The following is a 26,229-nucleotide window of genomic DNA, read 5'->3' on the forward strand; positions in this document are numbered from 1 at the left end:
CCCTTATTATATTCCCTCCCATTATAACAACATCACATTGGCTGTTTGTTGATACCGTTGTTACATAAGCTAAATAAATTACATGAACTTTATTTCAGAACTTTCAGTATTAACTGGAACAAAGTTACGAAGTGAGATAATTTGCGTCAAAACTTCGAAGCCGTATATTTTGCTATATTTCGCTAAATACAGATCGGACGCTAAATGTTGTTGATGCGTATAAATATTAACGAAGTTATTACTTTGTATTCTTAATGATTTATTGTTGTTTCTTTGAATTTACTTTCTGTGTTGAAACTGTTGATAGAACCTGAATCATCTTGATGAATAGGATAGGAAAAGAGGAGGATTTCTAATTAATTAACAGAATAACTTATTAGTCTGTCTGGGCCTTTCTTTTAATAAAGACATGCATGTCATGTATTCATTATATTTGCATTAGAAAATACATGATCAAATGTCATTATGAAATTATGAAACCATAAGTGCCTTTAACTGCTATCGATCCCAAATGTGTACAATAGAAAAACATTTTTTTGTCATGATATGTTTTTTACAGATAACTTCTCATCTACATTATTTTAATATCTTTGCAAGCCTATTTTGTTCATGGATTAGGCTAATTCTAAGTCCTTGTACTTGTATAAACTGGGTTACATAATGACTGATTTATGTACACCATTGAGAAAGGTCCTAATACCCTTTACCAACCTTTGTTCAATACAACATACATAATTCACGAAAACCTTTTGGTCTAATTATGTCAGCTTCGTGGAACTTGATAATTGTTAGATTCATTTAGTTCGACCAGTGAAAAGAAGTACCTAGATGTTAATTTTAGAAGTTCTGAGAATTCTAGTTATCAATGTCTAGCCATTACTAAGTACAGAGGATTGATTTATTCAGTAAAGAAAGGGTAAAGATGAAGCGGGGTTTGAGATAAATAGAAAATAACTGTGTGTGCAATTGGGTATTTAACTCAATTTCCGTTACAATTAGTTAATTAAATCGTAGTCACAACATTAACTGTCAGTTGCACAAAGCTCCATTAACGTTAATGCTTCTTTAAATCTATTGCTGACTCTTTATTGTCAACAAGATAAAAAGTGTTAGCAATAGATTTAAAGAAGTTTTAATTTTAATGGAGCTTAGTGCAACTGACGGTAAATGAAATGGTATTTACTGAACAGATACACTTACTGAATAGAATCATGATGCCTCGCCTTACTGCCTCGCTTATACAGGGTGCCCGCAGCGGCAGCGGCCGTGAGCAGCGCGAGCGCAGCAGCCGCACAGCCCCCGGCCGCGAATAGCACGCCTCCTGTAGTTTGTGACGCGTCGCCCGCGAGTCGCGCTGTTTCGTTGTGGGTTACTACTGTTGATAGACCTGGGTGAAAAGAAATGTGAATGTAGCTATTTGGAGATGATAATATAGTTTGGTAAACATGTTTGGGTATATTGTAAGAAGGATAAGTTAATGGTTGATTTTCTGTAGTTAATGGCTGTTAATGGTACAGCGGGATTGTAAGAAACCGATATCGCAGCCCTGGAGCACGAAAGACTCAAGAAGAGAAAGGGTGAGTGTGTCAGTATAATTGTGTTTCACAAAATTCAGCGATAAACTGATCTGCGGGAATATTTGAAAGAGTTACCGGTAAATCGAGGGCTCCAGAAGGAACAAAGGTGGGGTTTAGTCTATCGAAATCTGACTTTCTCTCCTATTTCCCACGCAAAAAGGACTAGAATGATTTGTCATCTACCAAAAATGCTATTTTCAAGTATGTATTTACTCACTTAACTTAATTTTGTGTTCATTTAATCCTCCAGAAAACCATTCACCTATTGCGTAATTTTATTTTCAGTTACTACAAAAAGGGATGCCAAGAAAGTACAAAATACACGCGTAAGCTTTTTATGATGAGTGTTAAAAACGTCGCTATAAATTCTGCCGATAAACAATTTGGCTATCGAGCGAACAACGCTCTTGGCAGCGAAACAGACAAGCTGGCATATTGCATATTTTGGACAGCAAACTGCCTATTTAGATACAGTCATCAGTTTTATTTGTGGATTTACATCCATTTGGAATAGCTTCTCAAGCTAAGTATAAAATTATCCTTATCATCTATTGAACATCATTCTATTGAATGAATGACTGATGAATGATCTTCCCTTATTCAAATTTTATTTGTAAACAGCGCAACATGGTTTCTTCTTCCATTCTCTCTTGTATGACGTCATCTCACAAGTAACATTCTTTACCGCAATCTACCCCTTTGATAATAATAAGTACCTCCTCAATTCCATTGTCACGATTTAATTTAAGCAGTATAAAAAACACTTAAAGAGATTTTATAGTCTATTCATAAAGTACACTGAAAAATATAATCTGTCTAAAAAACAACGACAATCTCACTGCTTTTACATAAAAGAGACGCTTTCACGCTTATGGCCACTAAATTGAATATCGAGTGTAATAAAAAACTTGGAAATAAAACGAGGGTGTATAATGGTGACATAATGAGCTGGAATACTCAACGTTTATTACATCGTCCCCTTGATATTACGGCGTGAACGATTTACACGTGGATGAACTAAAAAAAGTAAGGAAATTGCCTGTTCTGTGTTAATTTTAGTGTTGTTATACGGTTTTATTGTTAAATCAATTTTTCCTCAATACTTCAGTATGTTGAAAAAGGTAGAATGTATTAGCTCCACACTCTTGTGTGTCTACAACTATACTTATATAGTATAGATAGTGTGTGAAGGTATTTCTTTCTCAGCTCTGGAAAGTACGCTCATAGAAGGCCTGACATCGGAATAAAACTTATAATATACCCCAGAGTGAATAAAAATTATAATATCTATAATTGTTAAAATAAAAGGCACATAGTTTAATATACCAACATGTATGTAGGTTAGTTTTAAATAATTTCTTACTTAAAATCATGTGCCTTAATCCCCCGAAAACCTTTATTTTACAACATGATTTGCACGTAACAGAACACTTTAAGTATTTTTTTCTTTAACCAGGTTATTTAACCTGTAGATAACAGATGCTAACAACATACTCCAACCCATACAAAGTTCAAGCTACAGGTACTTTCCAAAGCTACTCAACCGAGCACATGTCTCTAAGGAATAAGAGTTTTGCCATTATAAAGTTCACCAGTTTATTGAGAATTAGTAATTACTTAGGTACCTATATTATATCAGAATTTGTTGATTTTTATAGGTACTTGCATGGTAGATAAAATTCACAGAAAGCAAGTATTTACGAAGATCCTACATAATTGCAAAGAATTGCAGTCTCTTTGCAATGTACATAAAGGCAAATTGCCTTGAAAGCGTTGCCAAACCAAAAAAAAAGCGAGTATCGAAAGCAACCAAATCATAAATATCAGCATTATTAAAATCAAACCCAAAACATATGTACCCCAACTGAATATCAATTAACAAGATTCTAAAGACGATAAAAATTACCATACTCGACGAAAAATGAGTCTTTTGATGTGGTTCCAAATAAAACTCCTTGGTTCATAAAAGGAACAAAAAAGCAAATAAAAAAATAAACATTAAGAAATGCAAACGCGTGTAAAAGGCAAGAAAATTACCAAGTCAAATAAAATGTACAAAGGAACAATCGATATTGTCTTGTAAACACATTAAAAGAGGGTACGTAGGGCTGGCAAAGGATTTTCCTGAGATTACTGTAACGCAAGGATTATTGAGGATTTTGAGAGAAAATTTGATATAGGGTGTCCTACCCCATGTGTTGTAAAAACATGTAAGTAGGTATAGGTAAGAAAACCGCTTTTTATGGATAATGCTTTTTGTATTTTTGTTAATTTGCTCCCATTTTATTTTATTTTATTCCCACGACTTACAATTACGAATTAATTACAATCCTTCTGAGAGGAGGCCTGTGCCCAGTAGTGGGCTATAAAAAGGCTGTAACACATAACATTGCCACGAAAAGTTTTCATTTAATTTGAAATCAACTAAACGTCCTGCAATAGAGCTTCAATTCACACAGAGGATATTCAACTTCATTGATGTAGGTATACTTTTATACATACTTAACCCTCTAGAACCTAATTCATACAGAAACACCCACACACTTATGCATTTTCACACATATACACAAAATAATCTTCGAAATTCAAATTCCTAAGTACACCAAACTGACAGCCCTACATGATCCCCTCTCGATACATCTCCATCCCTCGAATATCCTGTTGCGTCTACATGCTAATAAAGAGAGCAGTGATTTGTGGCACAACTCTGACTTGCCACCGATAAGGATATACTGACGCTGTTATTGTTTCTTATTACTGCTTGCGTTCGTAACTTTGACTTGAGTGGAGTATGATATATATTTGCAAGTAGGCTTACTTATGTATGTATATTGTATATATGGCTTGTTCAGAATTTGAAGGGTTTTATGATTGTGTATTTTGATAGCTTGATTCTGTAATATTATCGTCTGCTTAGTCATCCGTCCGCGGATATAAATTTATTCTGCCAAAATGTGATATATATTGTTGCGTAGTAGTAAGTTGCGTATCTGGTTCTATGCCTATTTGCCGATTAAAATGTCTTACCTTTTTGCTATTTGCGCAATTACAACATAGGATGCAAAAGACATTACCATAATTCTATATGAATGGTGATTGAGGTCTAGATGCCTACAAATCTCAATTCAGGCTTTTAGCAAATAATATATTATGTCTAAATATATACTCTGCAATATTTGAGAACCTCGGCTACCTACCTAAATCTCAGCTAACATTCTTGTAACTACAAGAAACTACTCAACTAAATTATTTCCGTAAACTAACTGAAAACTCGAAGTTTCCACATATTTATCGATGGATTATTAGGGTTGCTTTTGAGTGTATTCTCAGAAATTTATTGTTATTATTATTGCGGTGAATAACATACAAACTTCGCACCCATCTTTATGGGTTTAGTAGTCAATTGAAGTTATAAAATGATTTGTACGGAGGGGGAACTAGTTTGTCAGTTTTTCAATAACTTTATGACTGTAGTTATTTGAAATGGAAATTTTTATTTTCCTTTGTATTCCAATATGCAGTATTTTTACGTTTTCATAGCGGTACTGTCTGTAGAATGGGTAGTTGATAATAACATTATTATGAAGGTTCGAAGAAATCGTTGAAGTTTTATACGTATAGTACTTACTAGCTTCCACATGCAGTTTCATACACCTATAGCCTACTAGCCAATCTATTGCCTACCCTCAGAAAGCTGAGATATATGCGAGGATAACTTAGACCCGGGAGGTTTTAGGATAGTTTTTGTCACCATCCGGCTACGGGACACGGGTGAAACCGCGGACGAAGGCTAGTGTTAGTATAAATGGGTTGTTGACTTTTAATTTCTTTTAGGAGTCAAAAACCATTGTTTTTTCTTTCAGAAAATAGTGCCTACAAAACAGACACATATTCACATATACTTCCAACCTATGGCATATCTAACATTCATACAGAGGCCATTAAAATTCCTACGAACAGCAAAAGACAATAAAGACGACAACACATGATATATTCTGACATGACTCGCTGAATATTTCAAAACAAAGTAAAGAGAGAGAAACGTGAGCCGAGTGAGAAACAACTGAAAAACTACTTAACAAGTAAATTAAACTAAAGGCGTTGCCATGGTAACAGTTTTTGCTGCTAAGTTTAAAGTCTTGAATAATAAAGTCCAGCTTTTGATCACCAACGCACTGCAGACTAAACAGTCGACAGTTCACCCATTGGTTGTATATTTTTAGGGTTCCGTACCCAAAGGGTCAAACCGGGACCCTACCTTTTGCTCCTCTGTCCGTCCGTTCGTCCGTCTGTCACCAGGCTGTATCTCAAGAACCGTGATAGTTAGAGAGTTGAAATTTTCACAGATGATGTATTTCTGTTGCCGCTATAACAACAAATACTGAAAACTAAAATAAAATAAATATTTTGGGGGGCTCATATACAACAAACGTGTTTTTTTTGCCCATTTTCTAAATAATGGAAGCTTTCAGTCGGTCTGATACCAGCTAAATACCTGTTCTTTGAATTGTGCGTACCTACTACCATTCATCTTCAAACTGATGTATGAGCCCAAGCATTACTATAGACCGACTAAAAGTTTGCAGTGTGCTCTAAATTAAACTAAAGTCATTTCTACGGTAACGGTTTTTGCTCCCAAGTTTAAAGTCTTGAATAATAAAGTCCAGTTTTAAAGTTCGCGAATAATGTTTCCACTTAACTGAATTCGCGTTAGGTTAAGTGGTTATTAATTATTGTTGTAAAATACAAAGACTTTGGGATCAAGTATTCAGTTTATAAGAACAGCTCATCCATAATTGTATGAAATATTTTAATTACAGCTCTTTGTCACAGTATCACTGAAACAAATGTTAGCCACAATATTAAAGGTTTTATAATTATTGTGAATCGATTCACTTATGTTCTGAATTTATTTTTGCACATTCATTTGGAGGCAGGTAATTCTTCCATCTTAATTATTTTTAGTCACAATTTTAACTTAAATAAAGCGACAAAAACATTATCAAACTTCTGCATTAAATTGAACATTCAATTATAGAATTTGGCGTATAGAGGATCTATATTCTAAAACAATGCCTCGAATTACACGGCCTAAAACATTATAATTACTGATAGGTAAGTAGGTACCTATAATGACACAATAATAACCCCACTACCAATTTAACAAGATACTTTTTACCCCAGTATTCAGTAATCAATTCCTGTAGGACCAAGTATAAACTACGTAACTTTAGTTAAGTAAACCAAGGACATAGTTTTATCCGTACAACTCTGCACACCAGAGACAAAAGTATATGATACTGTAGAAAGGAGGTCACATAACTTTTCTTAGTTTTAAGTGTTATTGGAAATAGTTGTGTTAGGAACATAACTGGGAACTCGTGTTCCAAATATATGAGAAATATTATATGCTTCTAAAAAAAAACTTATTTCACTGATTAAAAAAATGACTTATGGATCTTATTTGCAACTAGCTTCTGCCAGCGGTTTCACCCGCATTCCGTGGGAACCACGGCACAAACCCGGATAAAAATTAGCCTATAGCCTTCCTCTATAAATGGGCTATCTAACACTGAAAGAATTTTTCAAATCGGACCAGTAGTTCCTGAGATTAGCGCGTTCAAGCAAACAAACAAACTCTTCAGCTTTATAATATTAGTATAGATGTAACGCATTATAACAACGTAGTTTAATATTGAAACATTGTGGTCATACCCAAAGTATGTAGATGGAGATACATAGCATCAATATAAGACTATTCTCGTGTTACACAGAACACCATTAATAAGCACACCATAGGGGGTTAATCGTTCAAATCAATCTTCATTCGATAAAAACATAAAATGTTCTGTTTTACTACTAGGAGACTTTAGTTGTAGGTATATAGTAAAGAAAAAACAAAACCCAATCAATTACATGATACAAATAAACTGCCTTGTTGGCTGCTGAGCACTGGGTCTCGGGTTCAATTCCCGAGTTGAGCCGAAATGTCTTTGTAGATTTTAGAAAGTTTCACAAAGCATCCCGGAGCCTTGAAGTTGGTGATTGACTCACACGTGCATCGGAGAGCACGTAAATATCTGTCCTGCGCCTGATCTCTCTCCGGTCATGTCGGATTGCCGTCCCATCGGGCTATGAGAGTGAAGGAATAGCGTGTGCACCTGTGTCTGCGCAAATGCTTGTGCACTTTGTCCTGCGAAGTTGGGTAATTAAAAGAGTTTGTTTGTTTGTTTGTTTGAACGCGCTAATCTCAAGAACTGCTGGACCGATTTGAAAAATTCTTTCAGTGTTAGATAGCCCATTTATCGAGGAAGGCTATCGGCTATTTTTTATCCGGGTTCGTGCCGTGGTTCCTACGAGATGCGGGTGAAACCGCTGACAGAAGCTAGTCAAAAATAAAATACATGAAGAGATTTAGTTTTTCTTACCTTTCAAACAAATTTTATTCCTCTTGAAGAGTAACCGCACGTCTTTGTGCGCGCGATCCGGGGCCGATATGTTCAGTTGCATAGTCACGAGGATCTCTGCGCTCCTGGTACCCGTGCATGGTAAACGAACCCTGTTGGAGAAGCAAAGATTAGTTTCTTCTTCTTTCGAGTCGATGACATGTTATATATTGAGACTACACTATGTCAGCCCAATATGCCGGCACAGCGAGAGCACGGCCGAGAGCATGACAAGATTAGTTTAACTATTAATAAAATATGTATAAATTTGGTACTACTGTTATGTTTCCATAGCAAAGGAGAATTTATTGGTTTCATCAGCCTTTTTATCGTATCACTGCTGAACACAGGCCTCCTCTCACACATAAAATGTATATAATGAGATAGAATTTTAATATCTTTGGTAAAAATAACTCTAACTTGTCCAAACAAAAAGAAAAGCTTACAACAAAGATTATAATCTACGATAGCCTAAAATAGTACCTACCTAAGCCTTATTTTTAACACAAGAAATAATTTTAGCAGTCTAAGTTAATGAAGCACTCTTAAACAACTTGTGCCAAGAACAAAAATATGATAGGTACACCTAAAAATACGAGACAACGAGGGCGTATCACTTTCCAATCTATCTCCCATTTCTTCCTTGTTTTATTTTTGTTTGTGATACTTCTCGGAAATAAATTACTTTGAAAGTTTGTAAACAATTTTTATTTTCATGGGATTTTTTGATCTTCTCTTATTTACGTACTTTTGAGTGGGTAATAAGGTAAACAAACAAGTGATATGGTATTTGTTAATTGGGGACACGACTGTTATTTTACGTACGAATATGGATAGTACGAAAGCCTCAAATTATTCACTAGAGGCTCTGACTCGACATTGGTTTAGCAATTGCGACAAAAAATCGCAGTATATAAATAAAGCGCCCATTGTGAGCTTATTGACTCATCCTCATTACTGATGCACCCATATTCCTATATTTCAAGGTTTAAAAAAGTAGGAAATATTTGTTGCCGTTTTATACAGCTCATAACTTTTAAACCAGTTCATACATTCAAGTTAGGCTGGATATATCCTAATTAAACTAGTTAGTAACATAAGAATATTCAGTATAATATTTTTAGACAGGGGTTACATAGGGACTGACTCACATGGTGGCATTTCAAGGAGTATTGTAAGGTAGATTCACAGACAGAATATGAGGTGTGAAGTCACCCAAAGACAGTTTGACAAGGGAAACCTAACAAATTATTAGATTATTGTTTGGAACCAGATTGCTAAGTTGAAGGATACATAAATAAATAAATACTATTATTAAGACATGACATTTAGCTTACCTAAAAGTCTGCAGCGTAGTAGGCACAAACCCTCTTTCAGAGATATTGACTTGCGGCGGCAGCATGGCGCCTCTGCTCTCATAGTCTATACCCATCACGTACGGCAACTGTGGAGTAACAACACCATCAATGTCGTGGAAATTTCTAGAACAATCTACGTACATAACTTATATGTACTTATACTTAAACATATGTAAATTAGGTATGTGAAGGAAAAATATATTTCATTTGGTGCAAAAGCAATGGTCAAATCGCACATTTTTGCCACTTCATTATTTTTAACCACAGACGCAAAAACAACGGGCTGTTATAAGTTTGACGTGTCTTTCATTTCACAAAAGGAAATATTAACAAGAATTTTGTCGGCTCTCGTAGTCTATACCCATCACGTACGGCAACTGCTGAGTAACACCACTATGAATGTCGTGGAAATTTCTAGAACAATATACGTACTTATATACGTATGTGTAGGTAAATAAATAGTACAAAATCCTAAATCAAAAGCGTCAGCCTCTGTTAATTTATTTTAAGCCTCAAAAATGGACACATCGGCAGAACTGTGGTCTGATTAAATTAACAGAGAATTTTTACACCTTTCAAATTCATACCTTTAAGCAATTAATAGTATCAGGGCAAAGACTGGCACGATTCTCTTGTAGTAAGTATAGAAATATGGTAATAGCTACTAAACCTATGTATTGGTGAATAAACAACAATTTGAAAGCTAAAACAAACTCCATTATTCAAAGCATTCCAATATAATTTGGTGATTTCTAACTACCATGCGATGAGCGTAACTTCTATGTACCTACGTACAATCCAGTTCATTGCCACCATATTCATAACATTATAATTATGATAATGATGATATAATTATGATCCAAACTTTTAGTTAGTAATATTCTCTGTAGATCACTTCATTATTTGAACTTAATAATAAAATTAATAAAATATCAACATTGAAAAATAATAAAACATAATTTCATCAGCTGTACCTATACAAAGATCTCTTTGACACATTTAACCTCCAAATTAATCTTCTACCCATCTCCATGGCGCTTAAAGACATTAAAGACATCTATTCTCATTAGAACACATTATTCACGATGAGTCAGTGCACCATGACCTCAGTCTATCGACAGGACGATCAATATGGGTACTAATATAGACAGGGTGTTTGACTTTCTACACGTGAGTGACGTGTGAAGGATGAAAAATGTTTTTGAAGGTTACACTTGAAATGGCTTAGAATGATCACGTTGTATTAGGTTTTTAAACATGTTTAACCATTTGCAGCTTAATTCTATTTCAGAGTATTTACGATTAATTAGGTTCTTTCAAAAGTTTCCCTACTATACTTTTTTGTATGTTGGAAGAATAGATAATTGACAAAAAATCAACTGCTTCATAAAAATTATGCAATTAATTTTGTTGACTAGAACAGATTTAGAAATCTTAAATGAACTATATATATGAGTAAGAACTATATTTACTACAACCGCTTTTCTCAAATAATATACTTGAATAGGAAACCAATAATACAAATTCCTAATCCCTAAATAACAGGAACAGAAAAAAATTACGACTTAATCCAGTCCTTTGTTTTCGAAAATTAAATCGCGTCCAACCAAATTGGAAAATACGGAACGTTCCACGCTCAATATCGGACGAATGTTTGCTCAATGGAATACAAAATTTAATTTACAAGTTTGAAAATAAAATTATTCTCTGTTCACGCTGTTGTACTAAAGAATTATTGTAATTAAAACGATCCATTTATTGTTAACTTTACGGATTACTGAAAGAGAGAGCTAAAATGTATTAATTTTGTAGTTTTATTGTGTAAATCAGCGGATTTAATTTGATACTTTAAATAATTCTGCATGAAATTATTTTGTTGTTTATAGTAAATAATTTCAATGTTCATGCTAACTGAACAATCTGCAGGTTGCTCTATTTTGCTTTATAAATAGAAGGTGAGTAAAACTGATAGTGAAGTAAAGTAGGTAGGTAAATATTCTTATGTACAACTGTAAATAGGAATGGTAGAATAAAATCTGAATAAACATATCATAGGTAAACGGTGCTCATAATTTTATATAAGGGATAGTTAAATGCACTCAAGTCGCGAGCACTTTTTCAATATTCAGCGATATTGTTTTATCTTGCGATATCTGATCGCACATTTAAGCGACACAATCTAGACACACGGCAGTGTGTCCGCCAAGTTCGAGCAAAAAAGGCGACTCACCGGCCGTGGGTTATATTACACGAACCATTTCGGGCCAAATTCGACCCCCCTGTAACTCAAAATCTATTTTATTTACGCATATCAAATTTCTAGTATCTGTTGAGACCCCCTCACTTATCTAAAATACAAAATTTCATTATTATACCTATTGTAGGTCTTGAGATATTGACGTCAGGAAATCGCTATTTTTTTTACTATACACTCACTGACTGATTCACTTATTCACTTATTCACTGATTCACTGACTCACTCATCAAAAACCTAGACCACTTACAATGGTCGTATTGACTTGAAATTTGGCATGGAGGTAGGTCTTTATGTCAAGGTAAAGGGAAAAATCTGAAAATGGCCAAGTGTGAGTCGGTTTCAAAATAATGAAGGTGTTTTATACCCGGTGTAAATTTATACCCCTAAGGAACTAAAACGAACTAAATTTATCTATATTTATATAATATATCTTCGAATGGTACAAAGGTTTGTATTTAGTCAAAGTAAAGTAAAAATCTGAAAACGGCCAAGTGTGAATCACTTTCGAAAATAACGAATGTGTAACTTTGATCCACGAACATAATATATGATAACATGTCATGTCAGTCAGTAGGTAAATCTAGTCATAGTTAATCTAGTTCATTTCTTTGTAAGAAACATAGTGCATATTAAAAAATCTAAAAGATAGTATAAATGAGACATTTCTTTAACTAACTTCATCATAAGAAAAAAATAAAATAAACAACCTTACAAAAATAAATGAAATCCCACCTAAAACAAAAATGTGAAAGACTGCCAAGTTCGATAATATGGGAATGCTTCGCCTATAAAAGAAGTGAGATCTGAATAAGTACCAAGTTCCATACACATACCTCAGTTAAAAATAGTTACTTTTTAATGATGATTACTTGGCAAGTTTTAATAGAAAATTAAATACTTGATCCATTGCGTTTAGTAGGTTTATAACAAGGTGTATGAAAACTTGCCAAGTAACATCATTAAAAAGTAACTATTTTTAACTGAGGTATGTGTATGGAACTTGGTACTTATTCAGATCTCACTTCTTTTATAGGCGAAGCATTCCCATATTATCGAACTTGGCAGTCTTTCACATTTTTGTTTTGGGTGGGATTTGAAATTACTGTCATATTTATAACTTTGTTGTACATATAACATTGTTTTTTATCTACATAACTTGGCAGTAATATGACTTACATAATCAGAATAGCATATTGGCTACTGTTATATCTACATATGTCTGCCTCGTTGGGTCTAGCTACCGCAAGCCCGGCTGCTGAGCACGAGGTTTGATTCCCAGGTCGGGCCGAAATCGTTTTGTTATTGTCCTAACTGCTTTAGGGTTGGCTTTCAGTACTGCTATTACTTAAATAAATAAGTAAAACTCACGGGTGTATCACCGAGCGCTTGCCACATGAACTGCAGGTCGGCGATATGAGCGGGCACGGGCACTATGAAGCTGGTCGCGTACTTGTTCACCACGCCCTCTCTCACGTAGTACAGTTCTGAGTAAAACAAGTAAAACTCACGGGTGTATCACCGAGCGCTTGCCACATGAACTGCAGGTCGGCGATATGAGCGGGCACGGGCACTATGAAGCTGGTCGCGTACTTGTTCACCACGCCCTCTCTCACGTACTACAGTTCTGAGTAAAACAAGTAAAACTCACGGGTGTATCACCGAGCGCTTGCCACATGAACTGCAGGTCGGCGATATGAGCGGGCACGGGCACTATGAAGCTGGTCGCGTACTTGTTCACCACGCCCTCTCTCACGTAGTACAGTTCTGAGTAAAACAAGTAAAACTCACGGGTGTATCGCCGAGCGCTTGCCACATGAACTGCAGGTCGGCGATATGAGCGGGCACGGGCACTATGAAGCTGGTCGCGTACTTGTTCACCACGCCCTCTCTCACGTAGTACAGTTCTGCATCTAGACCTGAGACAATAGAAATTAGAGTGAATATTATATGAGCAAAACTTGGAGGAATATTTTATACGAACCACTCTAGTGACTAGAGCCACTATTCAATGGTCTTCTTCAATAAATAGACACTGAAATATTTGTTCAACTCTAAGTAGCAGTTGCTAACACTAATGAGTTTAGTAGAGAGAGGATGAACATATATTTTTTTGAGTTTATCTCGTTGATCAGAAAAGAATAGTGAAAATATATAACAGCCTCTGTTTGGTCGAAACTTTGAATACATGCTATTAATTTATTACCAAGAGTAAAGTACACATAAATACTAGAATATTTCACGTTTGTTATGAACAACATTTTTGACTAATGCATGATTATTATGCTAACACTCACAAAAAAATATGAAAATCTAATTACATTCTAAAAAAAGTTTTCAGGAATAACTAACACAACTCATAAAAATTTCAAACGCATAGTGGGGAAACTAAAATCATATTATTCTAATTCAAAGTGCATTACGGACGATTGCACCGTACATGGGAGCTTGCTTCCCTCTAACAGATGCAGGTTCGATTCCCGGGGGGACAGCGCGTCAAATTATCCAACTAACTCTATTTGCTTAGCCGAAAAGAAGTGTTACTGTAGCGCGGAGAAGCAGTTTTGATACTTTATGCATTAAAATCTTTCTTTAGTTTTGGACGAAACTATATGTAAGTGTATCGTTATAAATTAGATCGATATATTTTGTTGAAAATACAATTACCTACCAAAGATAACTCATCTCAAAATAAAGCAAAAAGATCATGTCAATCGATCATAAAAATCAAACGAAATTGTACAATCTGGATCACCTTTTATATCTCTCCAAAACCAATAAAACCGTCGCTCATCTACATGTTAATAAAACGCCCCAATCCAACTTAATAGCTACTCAATTCAAAACGCTTGACCAAACGTCAAAATTAATCGCGAAAAAACGTCACAAAAAATCTGATGATCCAATCAGCGTACCTACATTTGGTTGCAAAGCGACAGTGAAACGAAACGTATATGAAGTGGCACTTTGCACAATTGATGAATCACCACCCTAGTACGGAACGAGTGCAAAATACTCGCGAACACACCCCTACTTTGCACTCCCTGTATATCCGAACGGTATACAAAAGATGAACACTCTGTATGTTTCTTAGATGCCAGTCTTTTGGTTCGCAGTTTGAATTGATGCTTTTGCTATGGGGAGGAGCTATGTAATGTGTAAAATGGTTCTAAGAGTTTTTTTGTTAGGGTGAAAGCCCGTCAGTATGTAAAGCAGGTGAGTACAAAACCGAATGTTGTTAGGATGTATGAAGAAGCACATTACAGGGCAAGGCGTCCTGTGTTTGATAATGGTGTTGAAAGTCGTCCTGTGAGTCCGACTAACCAAGACGCTAGTGTTATTTTGCACAACAGGTTAATATCGCTGTTTACATGTTTTGTTTCCGAGTAAATTAAGCAATTGTGTTTCTTGTGTTATTTTTCTAAGTTAAACATAATTCTCCTTGCTAAGAACTATGAAGTTCAACAAAATCATATATTTTTAACGATGTCAACTGCAATATAAAAAAGGCATTGAGCCGAAACTCAACCTGTCCTGAAATTAAGAGACATTTAAATAAAACTACTTTTACGGATTTTCTCGCGGTTATATTATATTATTTAATCCCGACGTTTCGGATCCTTTACAGCATCCATGGTCACGGGCAGACTAAGGTGTTGGTCGTCTTGATATATTAGTTACAAACAGCTACCCTACATTTTGTTAATTATTATTGACAATCCGATTCACGCAAAACGAGCTCACTGTATCCTTAGGTCGAGCAGTTGTAGGCTTGGATTTTGATTTAATAGTTTCTATGATGGGATTCCGAGCAGGTGGTATGCACCAGCCATCTTCTCTATTGAAATTTGGATAATTAATAATAATAAATATCCAGAGACAGAAGGGTTTATGCTAGCCATACAGGACCAAGTCATTAACACAAAGAACTATAGAAAGTATATAATTAGGGATAGTACAGTTAGGAGTGATTTATGCAGAAAATGTCATAGTAAGCCCGAAACCATACAACACATCACAGGAGCATGCAGCACACTAACACAAAACGATTACACACACAGACACAACCAATTAGTAAACATAATACACCAAAAACTCGCCATAAAACACAAACTCGCACAAGATCCTTACACACCATATTACAAATACACACCAAGAGCTGTCTTAGAAAATCAATATTTTAAAATGTATTACGACCGCACTATAATTACAGACCACACCATTTATAACAATAGACTTGATATCACACTGGTAGATAAAACCAAGAAACACACATTCATCATTGACATAGCCGTCCCAAACACTAACAACATTCAAAAAACAATCACAGAAAAAATAAGGAAATATACAGAATTGCAAGAAGAAATAACTAGAGTTTGGAAAATGAATAGAGTAACAATAGTCCCGATAATAATATCTACCACAGGTGTAGTCCCTAAACAAATTTTTAATAGTTTTGCCGCACTTGATCTCTCCAAATATACTTACCTCACTCTACAGAAAGCAGCTATCCTCAACACATGCCGTATTGTCAGAAAATTTTTGCAACTAGATTTAGATAATAACTTTAATGCAGTACAGAACAACCAGCAAACTTCCCAAACCCAATAGTATTATATATTGTTAGATATGAATCCTCCTTGCTACCAACCTGGCCTGACCGGGCTGGTATAGAAGAAGAAATTATGACGGATAGAAGGATGACGGACGTTGAAGATGTCACATCGTGATCTTATAATTAATTATCGATATTGTATTTGCTATTCAAAGTTGGCTTCTGCTAAATCCTTTGTAAGAAATAAACCTTACCAGGTTAAATGTTTATAGATGTGTGTTATTCATTTTCAAGTACCACTTCTGATCTGACCTCTAAGATCAGAAGTGGGATTTGCCACGCGTTCTTTACCGTTTCGTTTGCCGTCTAAATTCAGTAATTATTTGTTCTGTTATTGAAACTACATCTCAACCGTAAATAAGTTTTATTTCTTATACTCCTTACTAATAATGCATGAGAGTTCGTCAATTAAATGCTTAAACACTCAGATGCCTGAATCTAGTCCAAAGCCTACTTCCTTAACCTTCTAACTACAGATATCGGAGATAAACTGAAACCAGAAAACACAACGAGGTTTACTACGTGAGAAGCACATAATTTGACGACGTATGTGCTGAAGTTACACACTTCTTGCGCTTGCTTTATTGCTGCATGCTGTGCGGAGTGCCGCCGGTCAGCACATCGCGCGACATTGCTCGAATGATGAGAGCGAGTGGACAGTATGCCTGGTATATCATGCATTCAGGCGATCAGGTGACCTGTTTTATTTTTCATGTGGTTCTCAAGTTGAGTTCGCATTCGCCTCATTGATCTGGCAGACGCATAGCACGACTGCTGTGCAGTTTGGGGTTCGATCCCCGGGTCGGGCGAATTTGTTTGTTTGTTAAAGATTAATTGGATACAATTTATTTAAGAACACCGATTTTTAAATTTATGGTCAGAAGTGACCGAACGAAAAGATGTTCAAAGATGTTCCTTGGTATTATTTCTATTACAGTGCACTTACACGAGGACGTGTAAAGCGCAGGATGGCCGTGTCGGCGATGTGTGACTATTTATCTAAACAAAAGAAGTAAAGTTTGTGACGTTGAGGAAATCTCTGGATCTAGTCAACCGATTTGGAAAATTATTACGTAATTCTCACATAAAACAAAGGTCTGACAAAGTTGTCATTTGTACATCTTTTATAAAATAATGGTAAAAGGTCATGATGGGATACATAAGAACTGGATTGATCTCACCAGGCATTATCACTCCATGCTTCTTGTAATATCTCTGCAAACAAACATCATGCATGACTCATGTTTGGTCGCGCTAAGCCTTTGCGCGTATAATAACAGCAAAGAGTCACACTATGTGCTAGCTATCGGCTGGCAGTGCTCGTGGACACGAAGCGAATGAGGTGGATATTTGCTAAGACCGTGGTCAGCCCTACTGCTCCTGATTCGGTGGGCTATGTCGATGACCTTGGTTCTCTGACGGATTACCTCATTTCTGATGCGATCCCTCAGAGTAATGCCGAGCATAGCCCTTTCCATAGCTCGCTGAGCGACTTTAAACTTGTGGACCAGCCGTACCGACAGTGTCCACGTTTCGGCTCCGTAAGTCATGACAGGTAGGACGCACTGATTGAAGACTTTTGTCTTTAGGCACTGTGGGATCGACGATGTTAGGACTCGACGTAGCTTCCCAAATGCAGCCCAACCCAACTGAATTCTCTTATTCACCTCGTCCTCAAAGTTGTTTCTACCTAACTGCAATGTCTGCCCGAGGTATACATATTCCCGAACAACTTCGAGAACTGCTGCCTGCGTTGCAGTGTGCCAATGTTGCTGGCTGTTTGTGTCTTGGTGCCTCTTACAAAAGTTTATTAGAACGCCACTACGTCCGCATACGGCGATGGAAGTGGACACCTCCTCAGCTTTCTTTGATAGCTGCGAGACAATTTGACAAAGATAAGGACTTTGAAGACGTTCGAATGTACATGAGTCTATGTGTGCGTGCCGTGAAAGGATGTATGAATATTGATGTGAAAAAGTGTTAATCTAATTGAAGGATGCATGAATATTGATGTGAAAAAGTGTTAATCTAATTGAAGGATGCATGAATATTGATGTGAAAAAGTGTTAATCTAATTGGCCTACTTTCAATGACTGATTTTGACCTTGACTGTTATTTTAACTTAAAAATGGACTTTTCTTTGATTTTGACCTTGAAATACCCTACTATACCGTACGAGATTACGGCTCTTTGGTTTTCTATACTGGTGGTGCTAGTTGTCTAGACCACTTTGAGAGCTCTCTTTATACCGTGGCGGTGTTACTTTGGAGGCCGCTGAGAGAACATACGACGGTATGGGTCTCTGTTCCACGTCTTCATAGTATGCTACCTATAGCTTAAACGCGTGCCTATGCTATGAGCGTGTGTAATGACAAGCAAACTGGGAGCCTCTGTCATCGAGAACATGCGACGGCATGGGTCTCTGTTTCTGAGTGGGACTATTGTTTAGACCACTGGGAGAACATACGACGGTATGTGTCTCTGTTTCACGTTGTCATAGTAAGCAACCTAGAGCTTAAATGCGTGCCTATGCTATGAATGCGTAAAATGACATGCAAACTGGGAGCCTCTGTCACCTGGCGGTGTATGGCGAGTGATGGAAGTCCGGATTCTGTCATTCACGATGCACTTTTTTTTATTCGTGTTTAGTCTGAAGCTGGTTACTACCATAACACCTTTCAATATGCCTTTGCCTGTGGGCGCTTGAGTGCACACTTGCGCCCATAGTATGATTTACATACAAGTAGAAGTAAATATGGAAACCTTTTTTTTGTTACCCTTCCTTTTCTCAACATATTACATGCTTCAGACTTATACACAAAAACGACTAATACGAGTAAATTACTTATACCTTGCTTAACATGTTTCAGATCATGAGCAACATGTCGGTGACTAGCTTATGGGGAGTTGACCTGATGCTGAAGAGGCGAATAATACTGCTGGCGAGGACGCCGCAGGGTCAGGAACGGCCGTGTTAGATATGAATCCTCCTTGCTACCAACCTGGCCTGACCGGGCTGGTATAGAAGAAGAAATTATGACGGATAAAAAGATGACGGACGTTGAAGATTGTGACATCTTCAACGTCCGTCATGAAAAGATGTTCAAAGATGTTCCTTGGTATTATTTCTATTACAGTGCACTTACACGAGGACGTGTAAAGCGCAGGATGGCCGTGTCGGCGCGGCCCACAGCGCGGCCCAATATTGCTGGCTAGTTCCTTGTTTGTGGTCGTCATGGTGTCCTAAGGTGGCAACGTCAATTGAATCACCATCGTGACCTTTGCCATTTATAAAAGATGATTAACACTGCATACGTCAATTTTAACCGTTGATCACTTATGTTTGTTGGCACTTGATTAACGATGAGTAATGATGATGATGATGATGTCAAAGTTATAATTAAGTCATGGATTTATTTCTTTGAAAACTTAGATCCTTCAAATGAATGGTCAGCAGTGGCCGAGCGAAATGTGACCTCCTTGGCTTTCTTTGAGAGCTGCAAGGCAATTTGACAATGACAAGGACTTTGAGGACGTTCGAATGTACATGAGTCTTTGTGTGCGTGCCATGAAAGGGTGCATGAATATTGATGTGTTGATCTAATTGACCTACTTTCAATGACTGATTTTGACCTTGACTGTAATTTTAGCTTAGAAATGGTCTTTTCCTTGATTTTGACTTTGACATACTGATGGTGCTAGTTGTCTAGACCACTTTGAGAGAACATACGACGGTATGTGTCTCTGTTTCACGTCTTCATAGTATGCTACCTATAGCTTAAATGCGTGCCTATGCTATGAGCGTGTGTAATGACAAGCAAACTGGGAGCCTCTGTCACCGAGAACATACGGACGCATGGGTCTCTGTTTCACGTCGTCATAGTATGCAACCTATAGCCTAAATGCGTGCCTATGCTATGAATTTGTGAAATTACATGCAACATTTTTTTTGTTACCCTTCCTTTTCTCCTGCTTCAGACTTATACCTACACAAAAACGACTACTACGAGTAAATTACTTATACCTTGCTTAACATGTTTCAGATCATGAGCAACATGTCGGTGATCAGCTTATGGGGAGTTGATCTGATGCTGAAGAGTCGAATAATACTGCTGGCGAGGACGCCGCAGGGTCAGGAACGGCCGTGTTAGATATGAATCCTCCTTGCTACCAACCTGGCCTGACCGGGCTGGTATAGAAGAAGAAATTATGACGGATAGAAGGATGACGGACGTTGAAGATGTCACATCGTGATCTTATAATTAATTATCGATATTGTATTTGCTATTCAAAGTTGGCTTCTGCTAAATCCTTTGTAAGAAATAAACCTTACCAGGTTAAATGTTTATAGACGTGTGTTATTCATTTTCAAGTACCACTTCTGATCTGACCTCTAAGAATATATATATTGGGATCTATATCCTAAGTATTAGGATCTCACTTTGGCTTTGCCCGTAAGATCCTAAAAAGACCAGGTTTAAATTAAAACCTGAGAAAACGATCGTTTAAAACCAAAATAATAAATAAATCTTTATTCAGCAACTTAAAAACTACTACAATAAATCTTACGCAGGGGTCTCCTTTTAAGTATTAAAAATACCTGTGCTAGGAGGCCCCGCTCTTCAAAACTAGTAACAGTAGTATGTAGGAGTGTGCTAATAATTAATTAATTACAGGGGTTTACATTTTTAACTTAAAAACTAAAGAAATGGAAAAAGAAAAGTACTCAAAGAAAAACAAATCAGTAAACTCTAGTGTGTGTGTGTGTGTGTGTGTGTGTGTGTGTATGTGTGTATGTGTATGTGTGGGTGTGTGTGTGTGGGTGTGTGAGTGTGTATGTGTGTGTGTTTTGGGTGTGTGTGGGTTGGTAAGTGCAAGTGTGTTGTGTATGTAAGGATATACATGTGTCCGTATAACACTGCATCATAATATTATTATTACGTAATAGTTTGTAAAAAGGTTTCAATGTCATCATAGCTCTTGCTTTTCAACCAGTTTATTAGAGATATTTTACAGTCACGAAATCGCATGGGGAAAATATGTAAATGTCTATTTATTTTGTTGTAAAGGGAAGCAGCTTGTCTGGCATACTGCCTCTTTGCATATTCCGATTTCACGGTGACTGTTGGTGCAACCAAAATAATGCTTCCGTCTTTTAGTGTCTAGGCTCGAGTCGTAGGGGAGAGTTTTATGAAATCTTAATACTATATGTAGCACATAAAGTTTTCTGACCGTGAGAAGATCGGTTATTGAGTACAGATTTTCAGTTGGGAATATAAACGGTTTAAAACACATAACTTTTAACAGAGATCTCTCTGCTCGCTCTAATTCGAGAAATTTGATTTTTGTAGCCCCGCCCCACACAGGTATACAGTACATCAGCACAGACTGAGCCAGTGCACTATATATCTGTTTTAAAAGAGTCTTTGAGGTGGCATGTCTTAGCGTTTTGAAAATCCAGATGAGCTTTCTAGTTCGAGTCATGACCATATCTAAGTGTGCATGCCAAGACAAACGCTGGTCAACCATGATGCCCAGATATTTGATTTGAGCCACTTTGGTGATTACATTACAAGTACAGTTTCTGCCAAGAAGATTACCACAACCGTGGATTTTAAGGTCATTTTCAGGCCCAGGTTGAGTGTGATTGTATTTTGTAAATGCAATGTATTTTGTTTTAGAGGTGTTTAATGTTAATAGGTGCGAATTTAACCACTTAGCAATCCCAGAGAGGCCCGCTTCCGCTAATTTCAATAGCCTCGCGAATCATCCTAGGTAGGAATCGGTTTTCTTTTGCAAGGACTTGTGGTTTATCAAATCTGATGTAATGCTGGGCCTTGTCTAGTGTGTGTTCACAAACTGCTAACTGTCTGGAACGGCGGTGTTTGACATCGGCGATGTGTTCTTTTACGCGGGTCCCTATGCTTCTTTTAGTTTGGCCTATGTAAGAGAGACCACAATCACATTCAAGCTTGTATACACCCGCATCTTGTAGAGGTATGTTGATCCGTAAAAGTAGTTTTATTTAAATGTCTAATATTCGCGTAAGTGTCAGAAATCAATAAGAGACATTTAATCAAACAATTCAAAAACCTAATCGAACAAAGCTAAACACAATTAAAACTATCTAACACTAACTATACCCAAAACACTAACAATAAAATATTCATCAAGCAATTCACACATTCGCGCGGCATCCTTTGTAGCGGTCACGTTTATAATTGAAACCTAGTAATGACAGACAACATGCAGCCCGAAGCCATTCCTTTGTATTAATTACTCAAACGATAATGTACTGAGATGTAATGAGGCTTGAGGGACTGTTAATGAAAATTATACGTAATGTTGAATGAAAATTATGAGGATGAAAATGTTGGTCTTGGGTTAAAGAGATCAGACAGTTAGGATTCACAATATTTTTATTTAGGAATATATAAATTTAGCGAAATAAAGACCTAAATAAAATGAACCTGAATCAAATAACGAAATATTGGTAGTACTACAGTCAGTGAATGTATCAATCTAAACATGGTGGCACATAAATGTAAATTGGGTAACTTTATTTAAGTACATAAGCATGAGGAATCTAGACTTAGTAGCTTGGTGGCACCATTTAGACCACCCAATATAAAACCTAAAATATGATGTAAACACTACAAAACAAAAACACCTAAAGCAAATTAAAATAATGAGACACTAGACAAAAAGGTAGAATCTAAAAATTGAAATAACACGTTTTACCGTAAGACAATACGTGAGAGCCTTGCAGCTATGTCTTTGTATTAATTACACAAAGACAATTGTACCAGTGTAATGAGAGCGGAGGGAGTAATCTCGGAATAATTCCAAGTGTAACACGAGGCTTGGAGGAGGATTTTTTAGTAATTGAAATGGTAAGTTGCGTAAATGATGTTTTGCTTGAGGATTATGATTTAAATGATGATGGAATTCAAGAAAATACTGAAACTCAGTTTCAGGTTAGACTAGAAGCCGATCACAGTGTAGTTGGGAAAAGGCTAGGTAAATGAGATGCCATTGAATCATAATACATAATAATATGTACGGCGCTTCTTAAAGGACAGATTGGCTTCACAGTTGCCAAGATCGTCAAATTCAAACAAACACAGAAAAACAATGTTCGACTTGAAAACATAAACCAAATAGAAACCTTAGATAATAAATCTAATAATGAAGCTACATCTAATTAAAAACAACAAAAAGACTCCCTTATAGATGAACCTAAATACCTAGCTAAGCTAGCTAACCTCAAAGCTGTTACATTGACAGATATTAGTATTAATTACTCAAAGGCGTGAATGCACCCGGTTGGAGATGTGTAATGAGGCTTGGTTGGGGGAGCGAGCCTTGGGGGACACAACCATTTAAAAGCAAGATGGTCGATTGTGTGAACCAAAATTTTAAACTTAGAAGAATTTATGGAACAGGTAGGTACATAAAAATGTAAGTAAAATAGGAAATAAGTTTGTTACATTGACAGATATTAGTATTAATTACTCAAAGGCGTGAATGCACCCAGTTGGAGATGTGTAATGAGGCTTGGTTGGGGGAGCCAGTCTTGGGGGACACAACCATTTTAAATGCAAGTTGGCCGATAGCGTGAAACTAAAATTTTGAAAATCAAAACTTAGAACAGAGAATTTATGAAACAGGTACATAAAAATACAAGTAAAAAAGGAAATGAGTCTGTTATATTAACAGATATTTAGTATTAATTACTCAAAGGCGTGAATGCACCCAGTTGGAGCTGTGTAATGAGGCTTGATTGGGGGAGCGAGCCTTGGGGGACACAACCATTTAAAAGCAAGATGGCCAATGGTGTGACAAAAAAATTTAAAAGTGAGAAGAGTAAAGAAGAATTTATGAAACAGAATCTTTTTGGGAAGTCTGAAAAATTGACTTTTTAATAGACTCGATATTATAATTAATTTCGTTAATGGAAACTGTCAAAAACAGATTCTATGCCTACCTTTCGTTTGCCCGTCATATCGACAAGGATATTGCTTAAACACGATGTAAAAATTATAAGCTCAATTGCATCCTTTTATTATGAGCATATGCTTCCAATTTTAGCATTCCAGAATGCATTTTATCTCTAGTGTAGCATAAAAAAAAAAAACAAAAAAGAATCTGAAAATGCGAGCATTTGTCTTTTTATTCCCAGAAGCGGTATGCAAATTACTGAATTAGTTTATCAAATTAACATTTTCAGAGTTATTCAGTTGGTTTTTTATCCTTTTTGCTTTGTAGAATGTTAAGTTAATTACCGGTGAGTCAGTGAACTGATACATTTGAATAATAGACCTGAATAACACGCACTTACATAGTTATTTGATTTATTATAGCATGCATATTCAATTGGCATGAAGTAGGCAAATTACATTAGTCTAAGGGAAGTTTTTTTGCGTTAGGCCAGCTCTTTGGAATAGTATAACAAAATGCTAGGTACTCAAATAAACACACATAATATAGATAGCTACTTTAATGACATTAGATACCTACGTACGAGTTTACAATTTGAATAGATAGTTAGGGAAGTATCAAAATAGTCTTTAAATAATTTTAGGGTCGCAATTTCAATACCATTTGACACTGTATTAAAACTTCAACGTCAATAAAGACATACCATACTATAAAAACCAATAAGACCTTACAAATCTTGACACATATTAGCAATCAATGATCATAAAAGCTCATGTTTAACACCAATCAAATTCTCCCTTTGACAGTGTATCAAAACTGATCCATTTAAGACATACCATAATTTAAAAATAAGGTCATGAATCCTGACTACTGATACTCATAACCAAATACCAATCAATGATCATAAAAAGCTCATGTTTAACACCAATCAAAATTCTCTCCATAAAAAAACTACACCATCACAACGTAATTTTAAGGCATATAACGACCAGGTAAATGACACTAATGTCCCCATAAAGTTCGTCCACTGTGACGAGAATACGCACTCCGGTTCCAGGGTTTAATGAACCATTATACTCCGAATCGTCAGGTGATACGACACCGCTGGGCTTCATGGTTACAACGAAGTGTCTTTTAGTAAGCTTTATGATTATGTCTGGTTTTTGGGACTTGTCTGAGGTTGGTAAGATAGTATTTAGAAGATATATGTTTTTTATTTTTTAACTACTTGTAAGTCGTTTAATGAACTATTATACTCCGAATCGTCAGGTGATACGACACCGCTGGGCGTCAGCGGCAACGAAGTGTCTTTTAGTAAGCTTTATGATTATGTCTGGTTTTTGGAGTTTGTCTGGGGTTTGAAAGAAGGTGTGGTAAGAAGAGACAGTTTTGTAGATCATTGTGTAGTTTTTTTATGTCTTGAACTTACGCATTTTTTTACTAGATTTTTTTTGTGTCTATGGTGTTCTACGGTCTTTGATTGAAGCCTAGCAATACGTAGAAATCCTAAAGCCACCATGGTCTTAATGTTTATCGCTCGCTTGCTTTCCATAATTGGTGTATACGGCAAACATATTAAGGATTGTGCATTTCTTTACCCATCATGGTTTACCTATGGCCTATATGTTTTCGGTCTATCCTGTAGTTACAAATGACTTGTCACCTATATGAAAATGCAACTACCAAACAAAAGTTTTCATAACGCTACAGTTCTAGCAAAGGAAATTCTCCTTCGAGCCTCCGTTTATTGCTAAACACCGTTTATTTATTCTAAGGAGGTTCCACGTACATTTATTAAAATGGCGATAAAGGCTTATTTATTGTCTCCATGTTCGGTTAGCACGCGAGCAACGAACGCCATTTTGTCGTTTTTTGGCCACGAATTTAAATTGGGTTGACGCGATAATGCTGAAGGAATGTTGAAGATTCCGCGACTCTGATTCACCCCTGCTTAAGGAATTAACCGCTGCGGTGTTTTGGTTTGCACGAAAAAGTTTTTTTTTGGTCTTTGCTTGTCTTATCTAAATACCTAAGTAAA

General features: G+C 36.4%; 1 protein-coding gene across 1 annotated transcript in view; it reads right to left on the reverse strand.

The window, feature by feature from the left end:
- The window catches only part of LOC110383864 (tyrosine-protein kinase Dnt), a 58,023-nt gene that overhangs the window by 18,632 nt on the left and 13,162 nt on the right, over window positions 1-26,229 (reverse strand). The window contains exons 3-8 of the mRNA XM_064042968.1: window positions 13,427-13,554; window positions 13,256-13,382; window positions 13,007-13,122; window positions 9,361-9,467; window positions 8,006-8,136; window positions 1,201-1,387 (exon numbers count right to left, since the gene is read on the reverse strand). Coding sequence (XP_063899038.1) covers window positions 1,201-1,387; window positions 8,006-8,136; window positions 9,361-9,467; window positions 13,007-13,122; window positions 13,256-13,382; window positions 13,427-13,554 — 796 coding nt within the window. The remainder of the gene's footprint in view (window positions 1-1,200; window positions 1,388-8,005; window positions 8,137-9,360; window positions 9,468-13,006; window positions 13,123-13,255; window positions 13,383-13,426; window positions 13,555-26,229) is intronic.

This window comes from Helicoverpa armigera, chromosome 3, assembly GCF_030705265.1.
Source record: "Helicoverpa armigera isolate CAAS_96S chromosome 3, ASM3070526v1, whole genome shotgun sequence".
Taxonomy (NCBI): Eukaryota; Metazoa; Arthropoda; class Insecta; order Lepidoptera; family Noctuidae; genus Helicoverpa; species Helicoverpa armigera.